The 19,535-nt window shown below is 41.0% G+C and overlaps 1 protein-coding gene across 2 annotated transcripts in view; it reads left to right on the forward strand.

Annotated features, from left to right (window-relative positions):
• CNST (consortin, connexin sorting protein) overlaps positions 1-18,730 on the forward strand; it is a 55,137-nt gene extending 36,407 nt beyond the window's left edge. For both annotated transcript variants that reach the window (XM_066617691.1, XM_066617699.1), the window contains 5 exons: positions 1,160-1,181; positions 1,338-1,434; positions 5,070-5,947; positions 13,020-13,155; positions 14,231-18,730. In XM_066617691.1, coding sequence (XP_066473788.1) covers positions 1,160-1,181; positions 1,338-1,434; positions 5,070-5,947; positions 13,020-13,155; positions 14,231-14,436 — 1,339 coding nt within the window. In that variant the 3' untranslated portion in view covers positions 14,437-18,730. The remainder of the gene's footprint in view (positions 1-1,159; positions 1,182-1,337; positions 1,435-5,069; positions 5,948-13,019; positions 13,156-14,230) is intronic.
• Positions 18,731-19,535: the final 805 nt, after the last annotated feature.

Below are 19,535 nucleotides of genomic sequence, written 5' to 3' on the forward strand. Positions count from 1 at the left end.
CACACACTACAGCTGTTCTTTGTCAAAGAAGAGGTGCTTTTAGGTCTAAGCAAGCCCTTTGAACCATGGCTAAGTTAATGTGTCATTTGGCCCTCAGCCTACATCCTATCTCACAGAAGTGCTTCTGACGATAAAATAGGACAGATGATTGTCATGCCACTGTGGGCTCTTTTGAAGGAGAGAAAAACATTAAGTAATAATACATTTGTGGCAGGCGGGAGCCATATTGCTAGATGTGTTTGTTTCTGGTAAGTAAGATAGAATTACAGTCAAGTTTACTGAACACAGTGGGCTGAGCAAGATAAATAATACAGTTTTCAAACACCTGTTGCTCCTGCTGAGGTCAACATTCAGCATTCTTGCAGCCATGTTTGTTACTTTTTTCTCCTCCACTCTCCCCAATTGGCATCAAGAGTGTGTGACACAAATGTTATAATAATTGTAAATATTGCTAAGCATTTTTAAGCATTTTGGGGATTACAACTAAGTAAACACAGATGACAGAGACTTGTGTGGTATAAAATATAACCTTTAAAAATCTGCACCTTACTGCCTGTTGTGATTTTATTTTTTTCCCATTTTGAGACAAGTTTCTCTCTTCAGAAGGGAAGACAGCTTACTCTTCGTCCATTTGGTTTAGTAGCATGCTATACAAAGGGCTGCAAAATGTGAAAAGAGCCCCTTTTTCATAGGTTCTCAACCACTTTGCAAGTGCCCTCTCTTGCAAAGAAAGTTCAAACAGGAAGTACTGCAGTAATATTTTCTCCAAACCCTGTAAGTGATCTGAAGGCTGCTGTTAATTCCTCTGAATACTTTATTTCAACTTGGAACAATTTTTGGAAAGTTGATACTGCCTCTTACCTTTGTATAAGCACATACTATAAGAACACTTTTGACGTCTTGTATTGATTTCACCACTTTTATTGCCTTCTGTGCCATTAGTGATAATTGGCGTTCGTAATGATGTTAGCATATGGTCTGGCTCTGTGCTTTGAAACTATGCTGGCACAGATAGTATTTCAGTGTTGGAAACTTCTGTGCTAATATTAGAGCATGGAAAGAACTAATCTGATTTGTTGTCTAGTTTTGATGACGTTTATTGTGAGGAATATTTTGGTGAAAGCAACTGTTTATTTTTTATTTTCTTTTTTGGTTGCAGGCCACTTGTCTCCAGAAATAAGGTAAGCTGTGAAGTTTTTCTTCGTGGAGTTTTGCAATTAAATATTTAGGTGTTTTCCAGTATGCTAAATGCAGTGAACAAATCTCACTTCCCCAGCATGTGTTTCCTGAAATGAAAAAGCAGTATTAAGTGACAGGAATGCTATTCTTTTTTGCAGTTAATATGTGAAAAAAAATACTTGTGCCATGAGACTTTCACAGATTTAATGGTGTCTGGTGATTTAAAGGAAAGAGGCGCAGTTGCATCTGATTCAGGTATTTCTTTTATAACTTATGTGAATTTATTTTAAAATACATTTCAGGACATTTTCCTAGAGGAGTAAATAAGAAAGAAATTATATTTTGAGGCCTTGATGGTTCTTGGAAAACTAGGCAGAACATTTGGATTGTGGTTCTTTTGTGGACAGTGGCTTTCAGTGATGCCCTGAACTTCACCAATGTTAAGGGTTGTCTGCATTTGCACCACTATTGGTAAAATGGCTTGGAAGCTGGAAAAAAAAATGAAGTGGACTCCAATTAGCTACACAGGTGTTTGCCTTCCTGCATGTGTTCTCCTGTGCTGCCCCCAGATTTTCACATTCTCTGTGCTGTGTTGGGAACAGAGCTGAGAGGACCAAACAGTGGCAGTTATCTTTGGTAAATGGAAGCTTAAAGATTGCTTGATCCTTCCTGCAGTATTGATGCATGGTGCCGAATACTCACAAGTGGAGTTTCAGGTTTCCATGATGTACCTTTCAGCTAGAAAAGGGCATTTTTCTTTTCCTACTTGGAAACATCAAAAGATCTTTTTGTACCCAGCTAACAAGAACATAATTATTGTTATCTTAATGGCTATGTCCTTTTGTGACCCTACCGAGTGAGGTTTTCTGCACATCTTGAGAGTAAGACTATACGTGATGGGGCAGAGTCTACATGAAATATGAGGGAAAGGAGTAAAACCTGCCTTTCTCCTCTGCCTTACCTTGCTGCATTCCACTGTTTTAAGTTTTCCTCTCAGTGCAGCTGTCATATTAGAAGTGAAATTGGTTAAGGGCGGAACTTCTTAAAGCAACAGATCAAAGAAAGGGAAAGTAAATTTTAGTTCTGCCTCCCACATGCTCTTTTTTATGTAAAGTATGGAACCAATACCCATTTTATATATGAACAGGACACACATGTGACACAATGACCCAGCTACACATATAGTTTGGCCCTGACCTACCCTAACTTACAAGGTTTCTCACCTCATACCCTGAATTTTTTCTAGCTGAGTAATAATTGCTGAATATTTTCTTCTGTAAAATGTACCTGATTGCTTTATGACACCTTTCAGTATGTGACGTATTTTGTCTTCAACTTCAAAACAATCCTTTGAAGTAGATTAGGCTGAAAAGTGGCAGGTTCCCCAAGACTGTTCAGTAAGCTGCTTAAATTAAACTGAAACTGCTTGACTTAAAGCGTGAACCCCAAATACAAGCCACAGAACCTTTTTAGCATACATCTGAAGGTTAAAATACAGCCTTTTAATTAAACTGTTGTGGGTAGATCAAAATTAATTATGTACATTTAAGTACAGTCATGTGTCGCTTAGCGACAGGGATGTGGACCAGCACCCTGATGCTATAGGAAGCCTCTGAAAGGAAGTCCTGGAGGCTTTTCTGAGCCTTGCAGAGGCAGCGTGCATCTGCATGCTGCCTCTACAAGACTCAGAATGTCCATTTCGGATGAAAAAGATGGAAATTGTCTTCTTGTTATTAAAGAATGTTTTTCAACAAAAAAGCTTTTCAACAGGAAACCAGAAGTCATGTGTTTTTTGGCCCAAACAGCCAGTCTGAGCCTCGGATGCGCACTGCCTCTCAGAGACTCAGGAAAGCCTTCAGAGGCAAGGGTAGCTTGGCTCTCCTCAGCTTCAGAGGCTGGGGGGGGGAGTGAACAGGGACCAGCAGTAGCCGCCACATATGCAGGCCGTCGCTGGCTGGAGTATTGCTAAAGAACACTCACCTGTATTAAATATGGCTCTTTAAAACTGAGCAGTATTTCTATTGGACAAATGCAGAGTACATTCAAAAAGCCACATGTTTAGGAAATTTTAAATTTGAGAATTAAAATCTCACACTTAAGATTATATGCTGATCTGTTTCAGCCACATTGTGTTTAAATGGTATTATTTCAATATCGTGAAGACAGAATGTTGCACTTTCTTTGTACAGTCAGTTCACATCTTATGTGTGATTGGCTTGCACAATTTCAAATCTACCCACTTTACCACCCCAAAAGAGACAGGAAAAATCCTAAAGTTTAAATAAGGCAGGTGATTCAACTTACACTAAGCCCTGGTGTGAGCCTGAGGTAAAACAAAGAAGCTGCTGTTCCTTCCGTTGCTACATGTCTCTTGTACTTTAATTTTAGTGCTTAAAGAGGCAATACATGTTTAAGGATGTTTCAACCACAGGTGGTTCCTCGATATCCATGGGGGGGGGGATATCTGTTTCCGGATACCGAAATCTTCACATAATCAAATATGTGGATTGTGGCACCTGTCCTCTGATTGCCACCGCAGATGTGCTCCAACTGTGTTCAAATGCCCTTCTGAAGTGCCAGTTTTCGGCTTTCTGGAGACCTCCAAAGGTCTCCCTGGCCTCCGCACACAGCCTCCCAGTTGGTGCACAGCTCCGGTCATGATCAGAAGACAACAGGTAGGGCAGATTTGCAGGTTTCGAACCTGCGGTGAGGTAAAACTGCCAGTCCCGAATTCATGGATAAAGAGGCCCCACCTGTATATGCAATTTTGGCTTTATGTACCAACCTCAATGTAACCTTTGCGTAAGATGTGGGCTGGCATAAGATTCACTCCACTATATACTAATTCACTAATCTCTAGGAAACAATTCTTTGAATAAAAGAATAATTTAATCTCCATGATCATTTCATATTTGCTGTCTCTGTTTTGACTGCCAGCAATTATGCATGTTATACGCAATCGCACAGATGGGAAGAGTTGTTAAAATGTATCAGATTTCTACTATACACAATTAATGTACAATTTCAATTATAGCTTGGTCTATAAAAGTGTGTATGAGTAATCCTTGAAAGTAATTATTACTTTTTTATAGATTTCCAAATTGTTGCAAAGTGCCGCTCATGGCCTCCATGGGCTTCAGAAGAGCCTCTGGAGGCGACTGGAGGACAGTGCCAGTCACCTCCAGAGACTTCAGATTGGGCCAAATCTGGGTCAATGGGAGTCTGGAGGACCCACGTTGAGCCAAATCCACTGATCCAAAATCCACAGATAAGTAGGCTCAACCTGTATACTGTTCTTTGTTATCTTGACTGTTCCTAACATTTCTAGGAGAAACAAAATAATCTGTATAGAATGTTTTAAGATGGAAATTGTCTTCATGTTATTAAAGAATGCTTTTCAACAAAAAAGGTTCACAAAGCAGTTTGCTGAAAAAATCAAATAACTAAATGACTGCCTGTCCCAGAAGGGCTCACAATCTAAAAACATGCAGGAGAAACACCAGCAGACAACTACTAGAAAAGACTCTGTGCTGGTGAATAAGGACAGTTACTTTCCCCCTGCTAAATATAAGAAAAGCACCAATTGAAAGAGTGCCCCTTTGCCAAGTTACCCAGGTAGATGATCAAGCAGGGTATGTTATCAAAGTTACATGATATCAAAGCTAAATAAAAAGTTAAAAATGTGTTATTACTGGCATTTTACTGGCTAAATATTATTGGCATTTTATATATGAAAATTATTGGAACAGAGCCATGGTTGCCAGACAGGAATTCATTCAAAGCATTAGGGCAGTGTTATTGAATTACTGTTTTGTTCTTGTTTTTTCACCTATAACGCTGATGTATTGAACCACTTCTGAACGCTTGAACTCTTTCCCTGTTGCATCTAGATAATGAACTTTGGCCTGGCATTAGACCAAAGAAGGAGAATCATCACAAAGAAAGAGAGAGGAGCGAGAGATTCCAGCCTGAAAGCTGTTGTATGCCTAAGGAGAGAGCAAGTCCTCAGCTAGCTGTGCGGAAGGACCACATGGAGGAGGAGCAATGCAGTGCTGAATCAACACTGGAGCTACCCACCCAGTCCACAGGGACACTGGGCACGCCTCGCTCTGGCTGTTTATCATCTACGAACGCTAGTGAAGATAATGGTCTGCAGCTAAGAGAAGAACAGCTCTCTGAGGATGTAGCAAAAATAGAAGCAACTGCTGAGGAGGCTAGAGCAGAGTGCACTAGTGAGCCAATGGTAGACACATTGGTTTTGACAGATACTGATTATCTGCCTCCTGATCTAACGTACACAGATGAAAATGTTCAGTCTGAAAGAAATTTACTCAGGTCAAAGCACTGTCCTGTTTCTTCTGTGATTTCCAGTACCCAGTTGGAAGGCAGCATAAAAAACCAGCAGCAGCAGCCTACTTATGGAAATGAATCTGTGCAGGGCAGAACTGCTTCAGACATTGGGGAGAATGTGCATTCTGAAAGAAATGTACCTGAACAGGCCAATGTTGCATATGCAAAAGTATTTGAAGATCAGAAGGAAGAAGCAGAATTGGAAGAAGGTGAAAGTGAAGGACCAGAAGACTTCTTTGAACGGTTTTTTAATGGTAGCATAAAAGACAGAGAGGAATCTCTGAAATATTTAGGAAGCCAAGGGGATTCTGGAATTCTGCCACTTGAACAATCACTTTATAGTTTGTCGGAGGGTTATTCACCAGAAGAAAGCTTTTCTTCACTTGATGAGCTTGCAAAACGGATAGAGATTGCAGAGGTAAACACTTGCAATAATAACTTTGAAAATTGTTTGATCTATTTGTGATTATGTTACTTGGCTTCTCAAAACCTCAGTTTTTATCTTTGGTACAAAAAGAAATTCTGATCAGCTTATGTCTTATGAAAACAAAGATAATTCTGACTTGGTTCAGGTGTTGAGTATCCATCAGAGTGTTCTTAGAGTGTCCCTAAAATAAGGCATATTGATAGGATGGATCAGTTATTTTTATTTTGTGGCTGTATTCACGTATTTCGTAGATAAGTAAACTTGTTTTTCAGGCAACTGATTGTTGGAGAAAAAGAGAGATTTATGTGCTATGTAAACTGTATAAACCAGTGTTTCTCAAACTGTGGGTTGGGACCCACTAGATGAGTTGCCAGCCAATTTCAGGTGGGTCCCCATTCATTTCAATATTTTATTTTCAGTATATTTGATGATACCATGGTATGTGAAATGTATGGTATGTGGTATGTGCATTTGGGGAGCTGTTACAGACCTGTATTTTTAACAAGCTTCTATGAATATTCTTTTAACAATGATAGTCAGTGGGGCTTACTCCTGCGTAAGTGTGGGTAGGATTGCAGCCTAGGATTGTTAAAAATTTTCCTGTTTGATGATGTCACTTCTGGTCATGACATCACTTCCGGTGGGTCCCACAGATTCTCATTCTGAAAAGCGGGAGAGAACCACTGGTGTAAATCATGCAGTAAATAGCAGCAGTAACCAAATGAGACCGGGGTGGGTGGAGGTGGGATTCAAGAATTTCACCCAACTTTGAGGAGGCCTCTGTGAGTGACAGTCAACTGCAGGATGCAGCACATGTCCCATTGGCACCAGCACTGGCATAGCGGTGCCAATGGGACACGTGCTGCATCCTGCAGTTGGGTGTCACTCACAGAGGCCTCCGCAAAGTAAGGGAATGTTTACTGGATGCTGGAATGCACTGACATAAGGGGTTAGGATTGCGCCCTAAGTGAATTTATCTTCCTGATAATTAGCCAGTCTGCCATTCCTTTTTTAAAGTGAATAAGAACAACAAGAACAGTGATTTAGCACAAATAACCAAGAGTTTTGTGGCAGAGGAGTTTTCAGCCATTTCAACTGAGAAGTGCCAATTGGACTGTGAAAGGTCTAAGGGTGGTGTTTTACGGGCAGTCTTACTTCTGCTCTGAAGCACATATGCCCACATTTCCAGCATCAGAAGTGAGAGATTAAGACAAAATACATTGTATTTTTATAGCAGGCTGACCTTTTTAAGGCCACACCGTGCTTCTGGGCATGTTGAGTTGCTTGGGATGGCTCTCTATTATGCGCTGATCTGCAAAAACTGGAAAGAAATGATCTTTTTGTTCCCTTTCGGTTTCTTCCCCTTTTCCCCAAAGTCCTTTTAAAGGCAAGTTAGAGTTTTGTCCAAATGAGGCTGTTGTTTTTCAAGTATAATGTGTAGATAAGGTTTTCTTTGCAACCATCATGGGCTTGCTTCATTACTAGTAGCACAATTTCTATCAAGAGTGGCACCCTGTGATTTTGTTGGGGGTATTTTAAACTTGCCCTTTAAACATATTTTCTGTACTCTCTGGGGAATATTTTTATGATGTTGAAAAATTTTAATCGGTAAACTGTGAATTTCTGTACTTCTACAAATATTTCATATTATCTGAAAAATTGCTTAGAGGAAATTCAGATATGATGTCTTGGCTGTCTGTCACATGAAAATGTGATGATGTCATAATTTCATTTGACAGTTACCAGCAGGAATAAATGCAAACTGTAGAAAGCAATAATAATGTTTTTGAGGCTGGCTTCAGTCTACTGAAAACAAAGGGGGGAAAATTAATATCATAGATAAACAGTATTCTAAGGTACAAAGTAAAATGGTTCTGGAAAGCTGCCGCTCAGGCACATTACGAGCCCTTCCTTGATCTAAGGAGCTAATTTGGCATAAAACAGTATTCTGTTGCAACATCAAAGTATGTTGAACATTGGGGGGGACTTGGGATAGCAAAGAACAGAATGTAGTTTGATGTGGGAGCTGACTAAAAAGGTCTTTTAAGGTGTGGCATGTTTTATACACAGTTAGTGACAGGCCTACTGTTGGTCACATGTAGGTACAGTTGACTCAATCAGTTTGGAAACTTCTGTGGGCGTTCCATTGAATGCTTCAGTGGATGATAGTTCTGCAAAAATAGAAACTTCTTACTTCATTGTGGAAAAAGTACATACAACTGGATTTTTGAAGACTTAAAGCCCAATCCTGTGCTTGGCGGCATGGCTTCATGCCACCAAGTACAGTCACAAATGTGTCATAAGTCATGTTTGCAGGGCTCGCTGCCGGGCTCCCGCTCATGTTAGCTCAGCACTGGCTGGTGCTGGGCTAGTGCAGGGCGGTTGCCCAGGTTCCACGGCTTGGTGGTCTCTTGGACCGCTGAGTTGCGGAACAGCGGGCGGGGAGGTGGGAGGCCGGCGGGGGCCGGAGAGAGTGTGGAGGGAGACATGCTGGGGGAAGGAGGGAGGAGTATCCGCGGAGCTCAGCTCCACAAGATCCAGGGAGCTCATGGAGGGCTGCGTGCCCTACATGAGCACCTCTTCCTTACAAGGTTGGCAGTAAAGTGAGTAGCCCCATTGCAGGGCTGCTTACCTTACTCGGGGGAAGGGGACAGACGTCCCCTTCTCCTGAGGCGTCTCCCATGGTAGCGCAGGAGGCGCTGGATTTGGCGGCAGCCCTCCTCAGTGCCACCGAGCCAGGGCGCCCCGGGCAGCTCAGGATTGGTCTGCTCAGGGCTATGTTAGGTACATATATTTCCCCAATTCAAATATGCACCAATTTGGGGGGGGGAGCGGGCAGGGAGAGGGTGTTGGAGTCAAGCAGCATTTGAAACTTTATGAATTAAACTATAAATTTCTACTGTTTTCACATTCTGCTTAAAAAATAGCTTGCTAAATGTAATTATTCATATACTGTATTAGTAGTAGTAGTAACTTTATTGTCATTGTGCTACAGCACTACGAAATTTATGCACCTTTGAGATACAAGCATAAATATGTACTACAATTCCAACAATCACACTCTACGCACTAACCCACACATTCTATACAACATGCATCATAATATAAAAACAGTATAACAGACCATAGTGCCCAGGAGCATGGTAACATCTATGATCTATGTAATCTGACTTCTAGGTAATCTGTGATCTGATCTATGTAATCAGATCGCTATATAAAACCCTTTATTTCAAAAATATTTTTGGCAATTCCAGCTATTATTTGAAAACAGAGTTCTCTCCTCACGCCACAGTACATTTACTACAATTGAGTGAGAATTGATGATCCAATGTTCTTATGGGATACCCTGTGTAAGCCTTGACTCTGTTTTCTGAGTTCTTCACAAGCAGACTTTGGTCTCTGAGGAAGGCACAGAGAGTTCCTTGCATCATTCAATAGCAATCTCTCAGGGCCAAATATGGAGTCATCCTGGCTGTCTCTGGAAGGATTTTGTTCCCCCGGTCTGTGTCAGCTGGAAGCATGAGGCTCAGGGATGTATAAATCAGGGGAAACCAAAGGGGGTGAGGTGAGCTATATTTTGTACTATGCAAGATTGCATAATGTTCTGGCCTGCCTGGAGCTGCTATACATAGCCGGGGAAATGAGGACAATGCAGCAGTTTATTCCAGCTCTTTATGATAAGTGTATTTGCTTAAATGTTTTATTCTGAATTATTTACAAGCGTATCCTTGAAGAAGCCACAGAAATGTACTAAGTGCTCAGCTGTTCAGTACTACTTATTTTTAGAACTTTTTAGAACTTGGCTTTTGCTTAGTTTTGTTCCATTTGAGTCAAGAGAGAGTGAGGAGACTTGCAGGGTACATTCATTGACTGTTGCTTTCAAAGTAATGTTGGTAAAGTTTCTGTAGACGTTTGGACAAGTATGTAATTTGACCTTTGATCCAGACTTCAGACTAGCTCTGTCCATTTTTCTAAATGGTTGATATGTGTCAGAATCTGCTTAATGAAAGTACTGTGCTTTGGCACAGTATTCCACACAGCTAATCTATGGAAAATGGATTAGTGTCTTAGTGTGTGATGTTCAGAAAGCAAGTCTTTGCATGAACCAAGCAAGTGTCAAGTGGTTTACTGTTTAAATTTGTTAAAACAGTCTGCAAAACACTCTCTTTTGCAACCCAGTTCAATACTTCCTTACTTGGAAGTAAATCTTGCTGTGTCCAATGAAGCCTGCCCCAAATATGTTTTCATAAGAGTACACATATTATGTGTACAAGAGTACACATATTATGTTTTATTATATTGGTCCTTACTTCATCTTGTGTGTCTAAATATCATTAAATACAACTTTCAAAGGAGGGTGAACTTGAAACTGTAGGTTCAAAGAAATAGGTGCAGAGGATGCATGTTCTATTTGAGATGGGCTGTTTAGGATGTTGTAAAACCTTGAAAATGCTCTGATACCTGGGTGCCCACGGTTAATATTCAAGGTCACAGTCTTCCTGTCAGAAGTTATATTACTATACATCATAGTCCAGGAAACATTGATCAGTTTTTTGTTTGTAGCTTTGACTACATAAAATTATAATAGCAGTAACAGCTACTACATCTACACTATGGGAACTCCACAAGTTGAATACATGTGAGACCTCTGTATCTGCGGGGATTCCTTTCTGGAACCTCTTGTGGATACCAGGGTCAACTTCCAGAGCTATTTTTGGGTCTGAAGGACTCACTTACAGGTCGTGTGAAGGTTCTTGCTCATGATGTATTCTGGGTTGTTACAGCGAGGAGCAAGGAACCTCTGTGTGACCCAGAAGTAGGTCTTTCAGACCTCAAATAGCTTGGGAGGCTGGAAAATGGCACTGTTTGACTGCATGAAGGTAGGAAATATAATCTTGGCACTTTTTTCTTGTTAAAGGCATTTAAAGGTGGACCCTGGAATTTGCTGGCATCCATGGTGAGTCAAAACTGTGGATGCCAAACCCTCAGATTCCACAGGGTTCACTGTAATTTCTAAGGCGGTGTTAATGTTATTGCTCATGTGGCAGAAATAGCTTGAGGCCCAATCCTGTCCAACTTTCCAGCACTGATGGAGCCCCAAGGTAAGGGAACAAATGGCCCTTACCTTAAGGAGGCCTCCATGACTGCCCCTCCCCCACCAAAGGATGCAGCACATGCCACTAGCATGGCTGTTTCAGCACCAGAAAATTGGATAGGATTGGGCTCTTTGTTCTCTTCAGAAAGAAGCTGCTAGTATCTCAGTGCCAAGGACTTTTGCTTTCAGAAGTTCAACTTACTGAGTTTTATTTTTTTCAGAGATATTTTTTTTTAACCTTTATTGGCATATACATATACATCAAAACAATATACGAATTGTTTCAGAGATGTTACTGGGCTAAAACTTCTATTCACAGTAAGCATAATAGGTCTTATAGCAAATGCGCCTTGTAACTATTTTTGTTGCTTTGCTCTGCCGCATTCCCAACATTAGAGAAAGGCGATTATTTCTTGTCTTTAACTGATACTGGGAACAAGTCCCACCTTCTTCAACAGAAGCAGGAAGAGCCTCGTCTATATCTGCACAGGAGCATCTTGCAAAGCTTGTGAATATTCCCATGCAAACAACTGAAAGTGCTTGCCTAGGTGTGCTTGCTTTTGTTTGGACTGTCCACACACAACTTTGTTGCAGGAGGGATATCTTTGCTTCATGATAGCTACACTGCTGTTTTCCGTTCCCCATCCCACCTTTTTTTAATGGCTAGATGTATCATCACCAGTGCAGAGGAATCGCAGAGGAACTAAAACAAAAATCCAGTTTCAAAAGAAAGTGTGTAGAAACCTCTTAACAGTTGCATCCCAGCAATGAATCCAGATGAAGTCATGCTGCAAAATCATAAGATTTGTTGCTTGGGTTTAAATTGGAAAGGGGTTTTTTCATACTTTTAAAAACCTATATAGTAGTCATTTTTGGCCCTAGACATATCACACTAATATTGCAGTATGTTGGGTAAGGGGGATGGAGGAGTTTCTGTCCTTCAACATAATGTAATGTTGATATTTAGTACTGCCTAATATGTACTTGTTCCTGTTACTTGTGTGGTCACATTCCAGACAGTAGTGAAAACACTGTCAGTACTGGTTAGGAAAACAGTCTGATTTTCCCAGATAAAATACATTATAGTTTGAGACCGAGGAAAATGTGGTCGAGTCACTATCTCTCAGCCTCACCTACCTCACAGGGTTGTTATGAGGACAAAAGGAGGGGAGGAACACCCCCTGCGCTCCTTGGAGAAAGGTGGTATAAAAATGTGAAAAAATAAGATATCTGGATCCTGCAGAACTGAGCAACTACTATGCATTATGTGTGCTGCAAACATAGCACATTAGGAAAGGTTCTTAACTGTCACTGAGGTTATAATCCTAAACCCAATTGAACACAGTGGGACTTACTTCTGAGTAGACATGCCTAGGATTGTGCTAGAAGTGTTGCCTGGATAATAACTGCTGTATGTATTATAACAGGAAACTGTTTCTATAAAGAGATAGTAATGATATTGATCAAGGATAACTGTCACCTTTATGGAGAAATAAGTTAAATATACACAGAGCCTTGCATAATAAAACTTTCAGCATTTGTAGTCCTAAAGAGACAGCATTGATAGGCAGAGTCATTCCTTGGGTAGGGGAACTGGTGCGACTGCCCTATTCCCTGCACTTTCATGACCAATATGTAGCCATAATGGAGGGAGCTGCACTAGTTGATTTTATTTCAGAGATTTGTATACCACCTTTCCCCAGGCAACATGCCTGGCACCTGACCTGCTCCAGACCTGCACCCTTCTGGGGACAGCTCTGTTGATAGGTATCTCAAACACTCCATAGCAAAGATGAGCTGTAGCAGTAGCAAAATTTGGATGAAAATGCTGCAGTATAGAGTAATTTAGCATTATATAATATACATAAAGACATAGCTGCATATTTATGTAGGAAATGAAATATATAAAGCTAAAAATTGTCTTTTAATAAAGTGCATTAAAAGCATCTATTTTATCATTTCTGATAGACTGTCCCTGCAGAGGGGTTGGTGTCCATATTAAAGAAAAGAGATGATAATGAAGGGAAAACACTTGCTCAACTCCAGCAGAGACAGTCTAAAAGAAGAGTAAGATTCCAAGAAATGGAGGACACATTAGATCACGGTAGGTGGCTTCTGATTTTTTTGTTTCTTTACATAGTTTTTTCCCTTCAAACTAGCAATATTTGTACAGTCTCATGAGATATTAGTCTATACAGATATGATGTACCGAAGTTCAATATTGGTGGGCAGATTTTGCTTGTCACTATTGATGTTTTCATGCAATGAGCCGTGAGTACAATCTAGAGGCCTTTGTGCAAGCTACAATGAAGCCCTTCAAGCCTGGTTGGTGTTCTATGTGAATTAAGTGTGCACCCTAGAACATCTTCAATAGCATATTTCTGGTCACATAAACATCACTAACTTCTAAATCAGTATTTCTCATCCGGTGGTCCTTAAGGTGGTGTCTGGTGGTACACGTGGAACTCCCGCTGACTTGTCAGCAAGACCAGCAAAAGCAATGCAATAAGCAGCAGTAGAAGGGCTTGGGTCAGTGGGCAGAGCTCCAGTGTGTGCTTTTTGCTTACTCTCCTTTTCCCTTACTTTGAGGAGACCTCCGGCTGCCTCCCTGGCCCAGCCGGATATAGCAGCAGCCAATTCGGTACCATTGTACCGCTGCACGGGCTGCATGCATAGGATTGGGCTGCCCATATGTATTAGTCTTTGAGAGGAGGATCGTTTGTGCTTGTTTCATAAGAAATAAAGGTGCTTTAGTAAATTTCATTCTCTCAACCTTTTTTAGTAGTAGTTTTATTTTTTAAGGCATGGGCCATGAAAAAGTGAGATATAAGTACAGAAAGAAATTAAAACAAAAAATGAACCACTTGTCATAAGAATCTGCCACACTGACAGCTAAACATTTGCACACTTGCCACTGTGAAGACAACAGAGGCAACCATTTCCGCACAGTTTTTGTTGCTATTTGCAAATAGAAATTGATTTTTTTAGTTGGACCAAAAGTCCCAGTTTCTTTTAGTAGAGTCTTTGTTCTGTTTCAGTTATGATGATGTTGTTTGCAGGATTTAATTTGCCCTTCTTGAATCAGAGGAATGACACAGTGCAGACATACCTTGCTAATTTCACCAAAGTGTTAATTACCTTTGATTTCATCAGCTGTGTGTCATATCTTATATTCACAGAGGAAGTTGGAGGTGGTTCCTGTATTCTGCTCATCTTGCTGTGCTTAGCAACTGTATTCCTTAGTGTTGGAGGAACAGCACTGTACTGCACATTTGGCGATACAGAATCCCCAGTATGTACTGACTTTGCAGCCAACATGGATTTCTATTGTACCCGAATACTGCAGGGTCTAGAGGAACTTAAAAAATGGATATCCTTCTCATAGAGGAAATTAATATGAACATTTTGTTGACAACTGCTGAAAACAGAGAAATACAGAAAGCTTCTTATAGCATGGCACCTTCACTAGAGATAAAGTGAGTGACATAAGAAGCACCACTGTTGTAAGTAGGAGCTATATTACCAGTAATCAGGAGTGTATACATGGAATTCATGTTAAATTATCATGAAGTGGCATATGAGACTGACAAACTTGAATGTCTGAGTGTTCACCTTTTTGAAACCGTTTGAACAGCCATCTATTCACCATCCTGGGAAAATGAAGAAGACAGAAAAAGGTGATCACCTACTGTAGTTTCCAGTCCCCACATAATCGTATGCAATTTATGTAACTTAGTGCAAGACTGTTGATTTTCTTCCAGCTGTTTGTGCAAAGATGTCCAATTATCATGCAATAAGTCCATACTTTATGGGAAAGTACCTTATTTTTTTAAGTGTTAATGTCCGTCTAGATTTTTAATTGTCTTATTGAGTCATGGAGTGGTGCTACAGAAAATGGAGCCCCTCAGTCTAGAAGATACTAGTTAATTTGCCTTGTACTTTATCATGTAGCAGCTGTAATGTGTGATGCATCCATCTCTCTACAGACAGCCTTGGCAAACAGTGTGAACTACAGTTTTAGTCTACAGATTCTGATAAACAGTAGAATTCACTTACCACATAGAGAACAAATAACACATTTTAATAAATGCTACTGCCAGTAATAAAGTATGATCAGCATTCCTTATAAAGGGTCACTTCACACATTACATTTTAAGTGCACACCTATATGTTTTAAGCATGAAATTAAAAATGTAAAGAAGTCAACAAACGTGTTTCCAAAGATGAGCATTGTATAGTTACTCTAGTCAAGGGAGCTATGATTTGACTACAGGATCCCATTGAGTGTAGCTAAACTCTGAAAATTTCATAGATTGAATAAGGATATAAACCTACCTAAGATGCATTCCATAACATGATGAAATGAAAAGGCAATCACTGTCTGCTCTCCAAGAATAAATACTAGGAATTGACCCTGCAATGCACTTTTCTTTCAGCCTAAGCCTATACAGGTCTATGCAGAAGTAAACCTCATTGTGTGCAATGAGACGTACTTCTAGGAAAGCGTGCATAGGATTCTAGTGTCAGTCACTTCTGGCTTGGGAACTAAAGAAAGGCAACAATGCAAATTCATGAAGGATAAAAATAGCAGCAGCTGAAAATGATTACGGACACATAACTGCTTTTTTCCTTAATCTTTGGGGTAATGGGTTTGTTTTAATGTTTGTTTTTAGGGAATATGTTTCACATAAACATCTGTCAAAGAGTTCCTGTATGTAATGGGTATGCACTCAATTGATGCTGGAGCATTGAGGCCGCATGATCACCTTGTGTGAACTGAGAGCCTTAGGGCTTTCCCATGCTACTCCTGCATCTACAGCAGGAAAGAACAGTAGTTATGACCAAGGTGTCTTTTGGATCCTTTGTCATTACTTCTGAAAACACAGCTTAAGAAATAGAATGCAGATGCATTTGACTTATGCAGCCATTGAATGTGAGAGGCAGAAGACATATTGCAGATTCCCTATAGCAGTGGTGGCCAAACTTGTTTGTAACTTAAGAGCCATATATGATAAACTTCAGATGTTTGAGAGCCGCAGTATTTAAGAAGCATTTAAACACAGTTGTGCATCACTTAGCAACGTTCTGACCAGTGACAGCCCACATATGTGACGTCCACCGCTGGTCCCTGTTCACCCCCCCCAGCCATCGAAGTCAAGGGAAGTCATGCTCCCCTCACCTCCAGAGGCTCACCTTCTGAGCCTCGCAGTGGCAGCGCACATCTGAGGCTCAAACTGACCATTTCAGCCAAAAACGCATGTCTTTCAGTTTCCCAGGAAGTGAAAAGAAAAAGCTTTGCTTAGAATAGCCTCTGGAAATGTGGGGACCATGGCTCCCCTTGCCTTTCAGAGGTTTTGCATAAAGCCAAGCTGCACTTGACAACAAGGGTGCTGGTCCGCATCCCTGTCGTCAAGTGATGCACCATTGTACTTACATATGTTTGCTTACTATGACAGTGGTTCGCAAACTTTTGGAGGCCCTTGAGGCTGTTGCCTGATTTATAAATGCTATAAATGTGTGTGGCTATAACGGTGATTGTGCAGCAGTGCTCCACCCCCAAGTAGCAGCTTGTTTAACCCTTTGTGCACATAGTATAATCTGCCCTGTCAGTTTTGCAACTGATCAAAAATTGGGTCACGGCCCACTGGTGTACCCAGATTCTTCAGTTTGGGAATTGCTGCACTATGAGCATTAAAACTTATGTTTTAATCCGGTGGACTCTCAGTTTATACCAGGTAAATAATTCTAAAGCTTGTAACTAACTTATTTACCTTTAAATTATGATGCAAAAAAGGACCTCAGTCAGCATATTTCCAAAAGCCACATAGTATATGTCAAAGAGCCACAAGTGGCTCATCAGCCACCTGCCCTCTAGTCAGATTTCTTTAAAGATGCCTGTGCAGTCTTTCCTCAGTTCAAAAGCGATCAGTCATGGGGCATAGAAGGGTGCTGTTCAAGAAACACAAGCCCAAACCCTGTGGAGTAAACAAAACTAGTAGTTCATTTCACTAGCTCCTAATCCAGTGGTTCTCATAGTTTTAGCACGGGACCCACTTTTTAGAATGAGAATCTGTCAGCACCCACCAGAAGTAATGTCATGACCAGAAGTGACATCATCATGCAGGAAAATTTTTAACAATCCTAGGCTACAATCCTACCCACACTTACCCAGGGGTAAGTCCCATTGACTGTCATTGTTAAAAGAATATACAGAGTAGCTTTTTACAAGTACAGGTCTGTAACATTTCCCCAAATGCAGTCACATATCATGGTAGCATCAAGTCTAATAGATTAAAAATACAATAGGCTCACAACCCACTTAGTGGGTCACGACAAACAGTTTGAGAAACACTGTCCTAATCAATATATTTAAGTTGCTTAAAGGAAGATCCCGGTAAATATTGGACAACTTTTAAGATCAAGTCAGTGCTGCCACAAACTATTAAATGTGGTCTTTCTAAATTGTTTTCAAGTAAAGTTTCTATTTGTAAGACATTGTTATCTGTTTACAACTAAGAGGTCAAAGTCTGGTCAGTACCTGGAGGGGAGACCACCCAGGAACTCAGTGTACCTCACCTTTGGTTCCATAATGAAAGACATGTGGTCAAAATGTAATAGTCCCACTAAACATGCTCAAGTCCTTGGTTACAACTAAAATAGCTTTTGTCCCTTATGACCAGTCTTGATGGATAGGATAGTTTTTCTTCTTCTGAGATATTTTTAAATGGCTGAACCTAGTCATTGTGTGCTGCCCCATCTTCCCTTTTTTAACCATTAAATATATTTAGTTTCTTGAACTCTTCACATTTTACTTTTCCTTTGAAATACTATTTCACTTTTGCAATACTCCTCTTGAATTTTTATCCTCCATACTTTTTTTCTTTTTTCTTTTAAAAAGGACATTCAAAATATAATGGAGTACTTGAGATATGGTGGTCACAGAATTAACTGAAGCATTATTACTGCACACAATACAGTTGTTCGCCAGTCTTTATATGAAAAGCTTCTGTTGATGCAATCTAAATTGCCTTTTGAACCAGTGCATTACATTGACTGATCCTACTACCTTACTCCTGTTTAACAGTGCCACTGTCTAATCAACTATCCCCTCGTTTTTCATGTCTAATATTTCATTTTTCATGAATTTTAGTTTAGTATCAGACCAGTTCTTTTTCTTATTAGAAAGATGAATTTTAGCTTGTTCTAGGGTGGCAAACCCTTCTTAGTTTTTCTTTTTACAAATTTTGCTAATCCCAAGTACCTCCTGAAAACACTGCATCTGTTACAAACAACCCCTGCAGTACCCTGGTTGGAGCCTTTTAGCCATTCAAATGTTCATTAACTGCTATTTTCATTGTATGGTGGTTCGTCTATGTTTTACAAACTTCCTGAGAAGAATGCTGTGAGGGACTAGAGAAAAATATAATATCCACTGCAGATCATTTATCCTTTATTAATCCAATATGCAAACGCGAGAATGCTTGACAGCCCGATCCTGAACCCAGTGGCATGGCCCCGCGCCGCTGAGAACAGTCGCAAACGTGCCGTAAGGCATGTTCGTGGGGCTCACCGCTGAGCTAGCACCGGTGCTAGCCCAGCACCATTCGGTGCTGGGCTAGCGCTGGGCTAGTGGGGGGCGGCGGTGGATGACACTGCCAGGCTGCGGTACGGCAAACGGGAACGGGGGCTTTCTGGGGAGGGGGAGGCTGGCGTGACATGGGGAGGGGGCGGGGAGGCTGGCATGACACGGGGAGGGGGCATGCCAGGAGGCGGGCGGGAGGAGGATCCACGGAGCTCTGCTCCGCAGGATCCTAGGCGCTCATGAAGGCTGCATACCTTAAACACATGCCTTTACTTTAGCAGCACCCAAAGGGCGCTGCTAAAAAGAGTAGCCCCATTGTGGGGCTGCCTCCCTTACCCAGGGGAAGGCGACAAACATCCCCTACTCCTGAAGTGCCTCCCACGGTAGTGCGGGAGGCGCTGGATTCAGCGGCAGCCCTCGCAGTGCCGTCATGCTGGGGCTCCCCAGGCAGCTCAGGATTGGGCTGCCCGTTAGGATTGGGCTGTGAAATCTCACAGTAATTTTAATAATTATATAATTATTGGAGATTACATAATTACAGAAAGGAACTTCCTAATCCCTTTCATATCAAGAAGGTAGAACCAGTTCTATAATTACAAATGATACATTTGGACTGAAAAACTGGAATATGACAGCTACTGTTTTTTCAGTGCTGTAAACCAGTAGATCCCAACCTTTATCAGGACACTACTCCTGTGGGTAGTGTCACGACCAGGGAGCTGTAGTGCCTTAGTACAGTACTTCCAGGCTTTGCCATTGCCAAATGTGAGTAAGTAAAAAAAAATCCTATTTTTAATTTACCTGTGCTTGGCAGCGGCAGCAAAACTTGGAAGTGCTGTATAGCGGCACTACAGCTCCCTGGTCGTGTCACTACCTTGCTTAAGGGGGTAGTGTCCTGACCA

This window comes from Tiliqua scincoides, chromosome 1, assembly GCF_035046505.1.
Source record: "Tiliqua scincoides isolate rTilSci1 chromosome 1, rTilSci1.hap2, whole genome shotgun sequence".
Lineage (NCBI taxonomy): Eukaryota > Metazoa > Chordata > Lepidosauria > Squamata > Scincidae > Tiliqua > Tiliqua scincoides.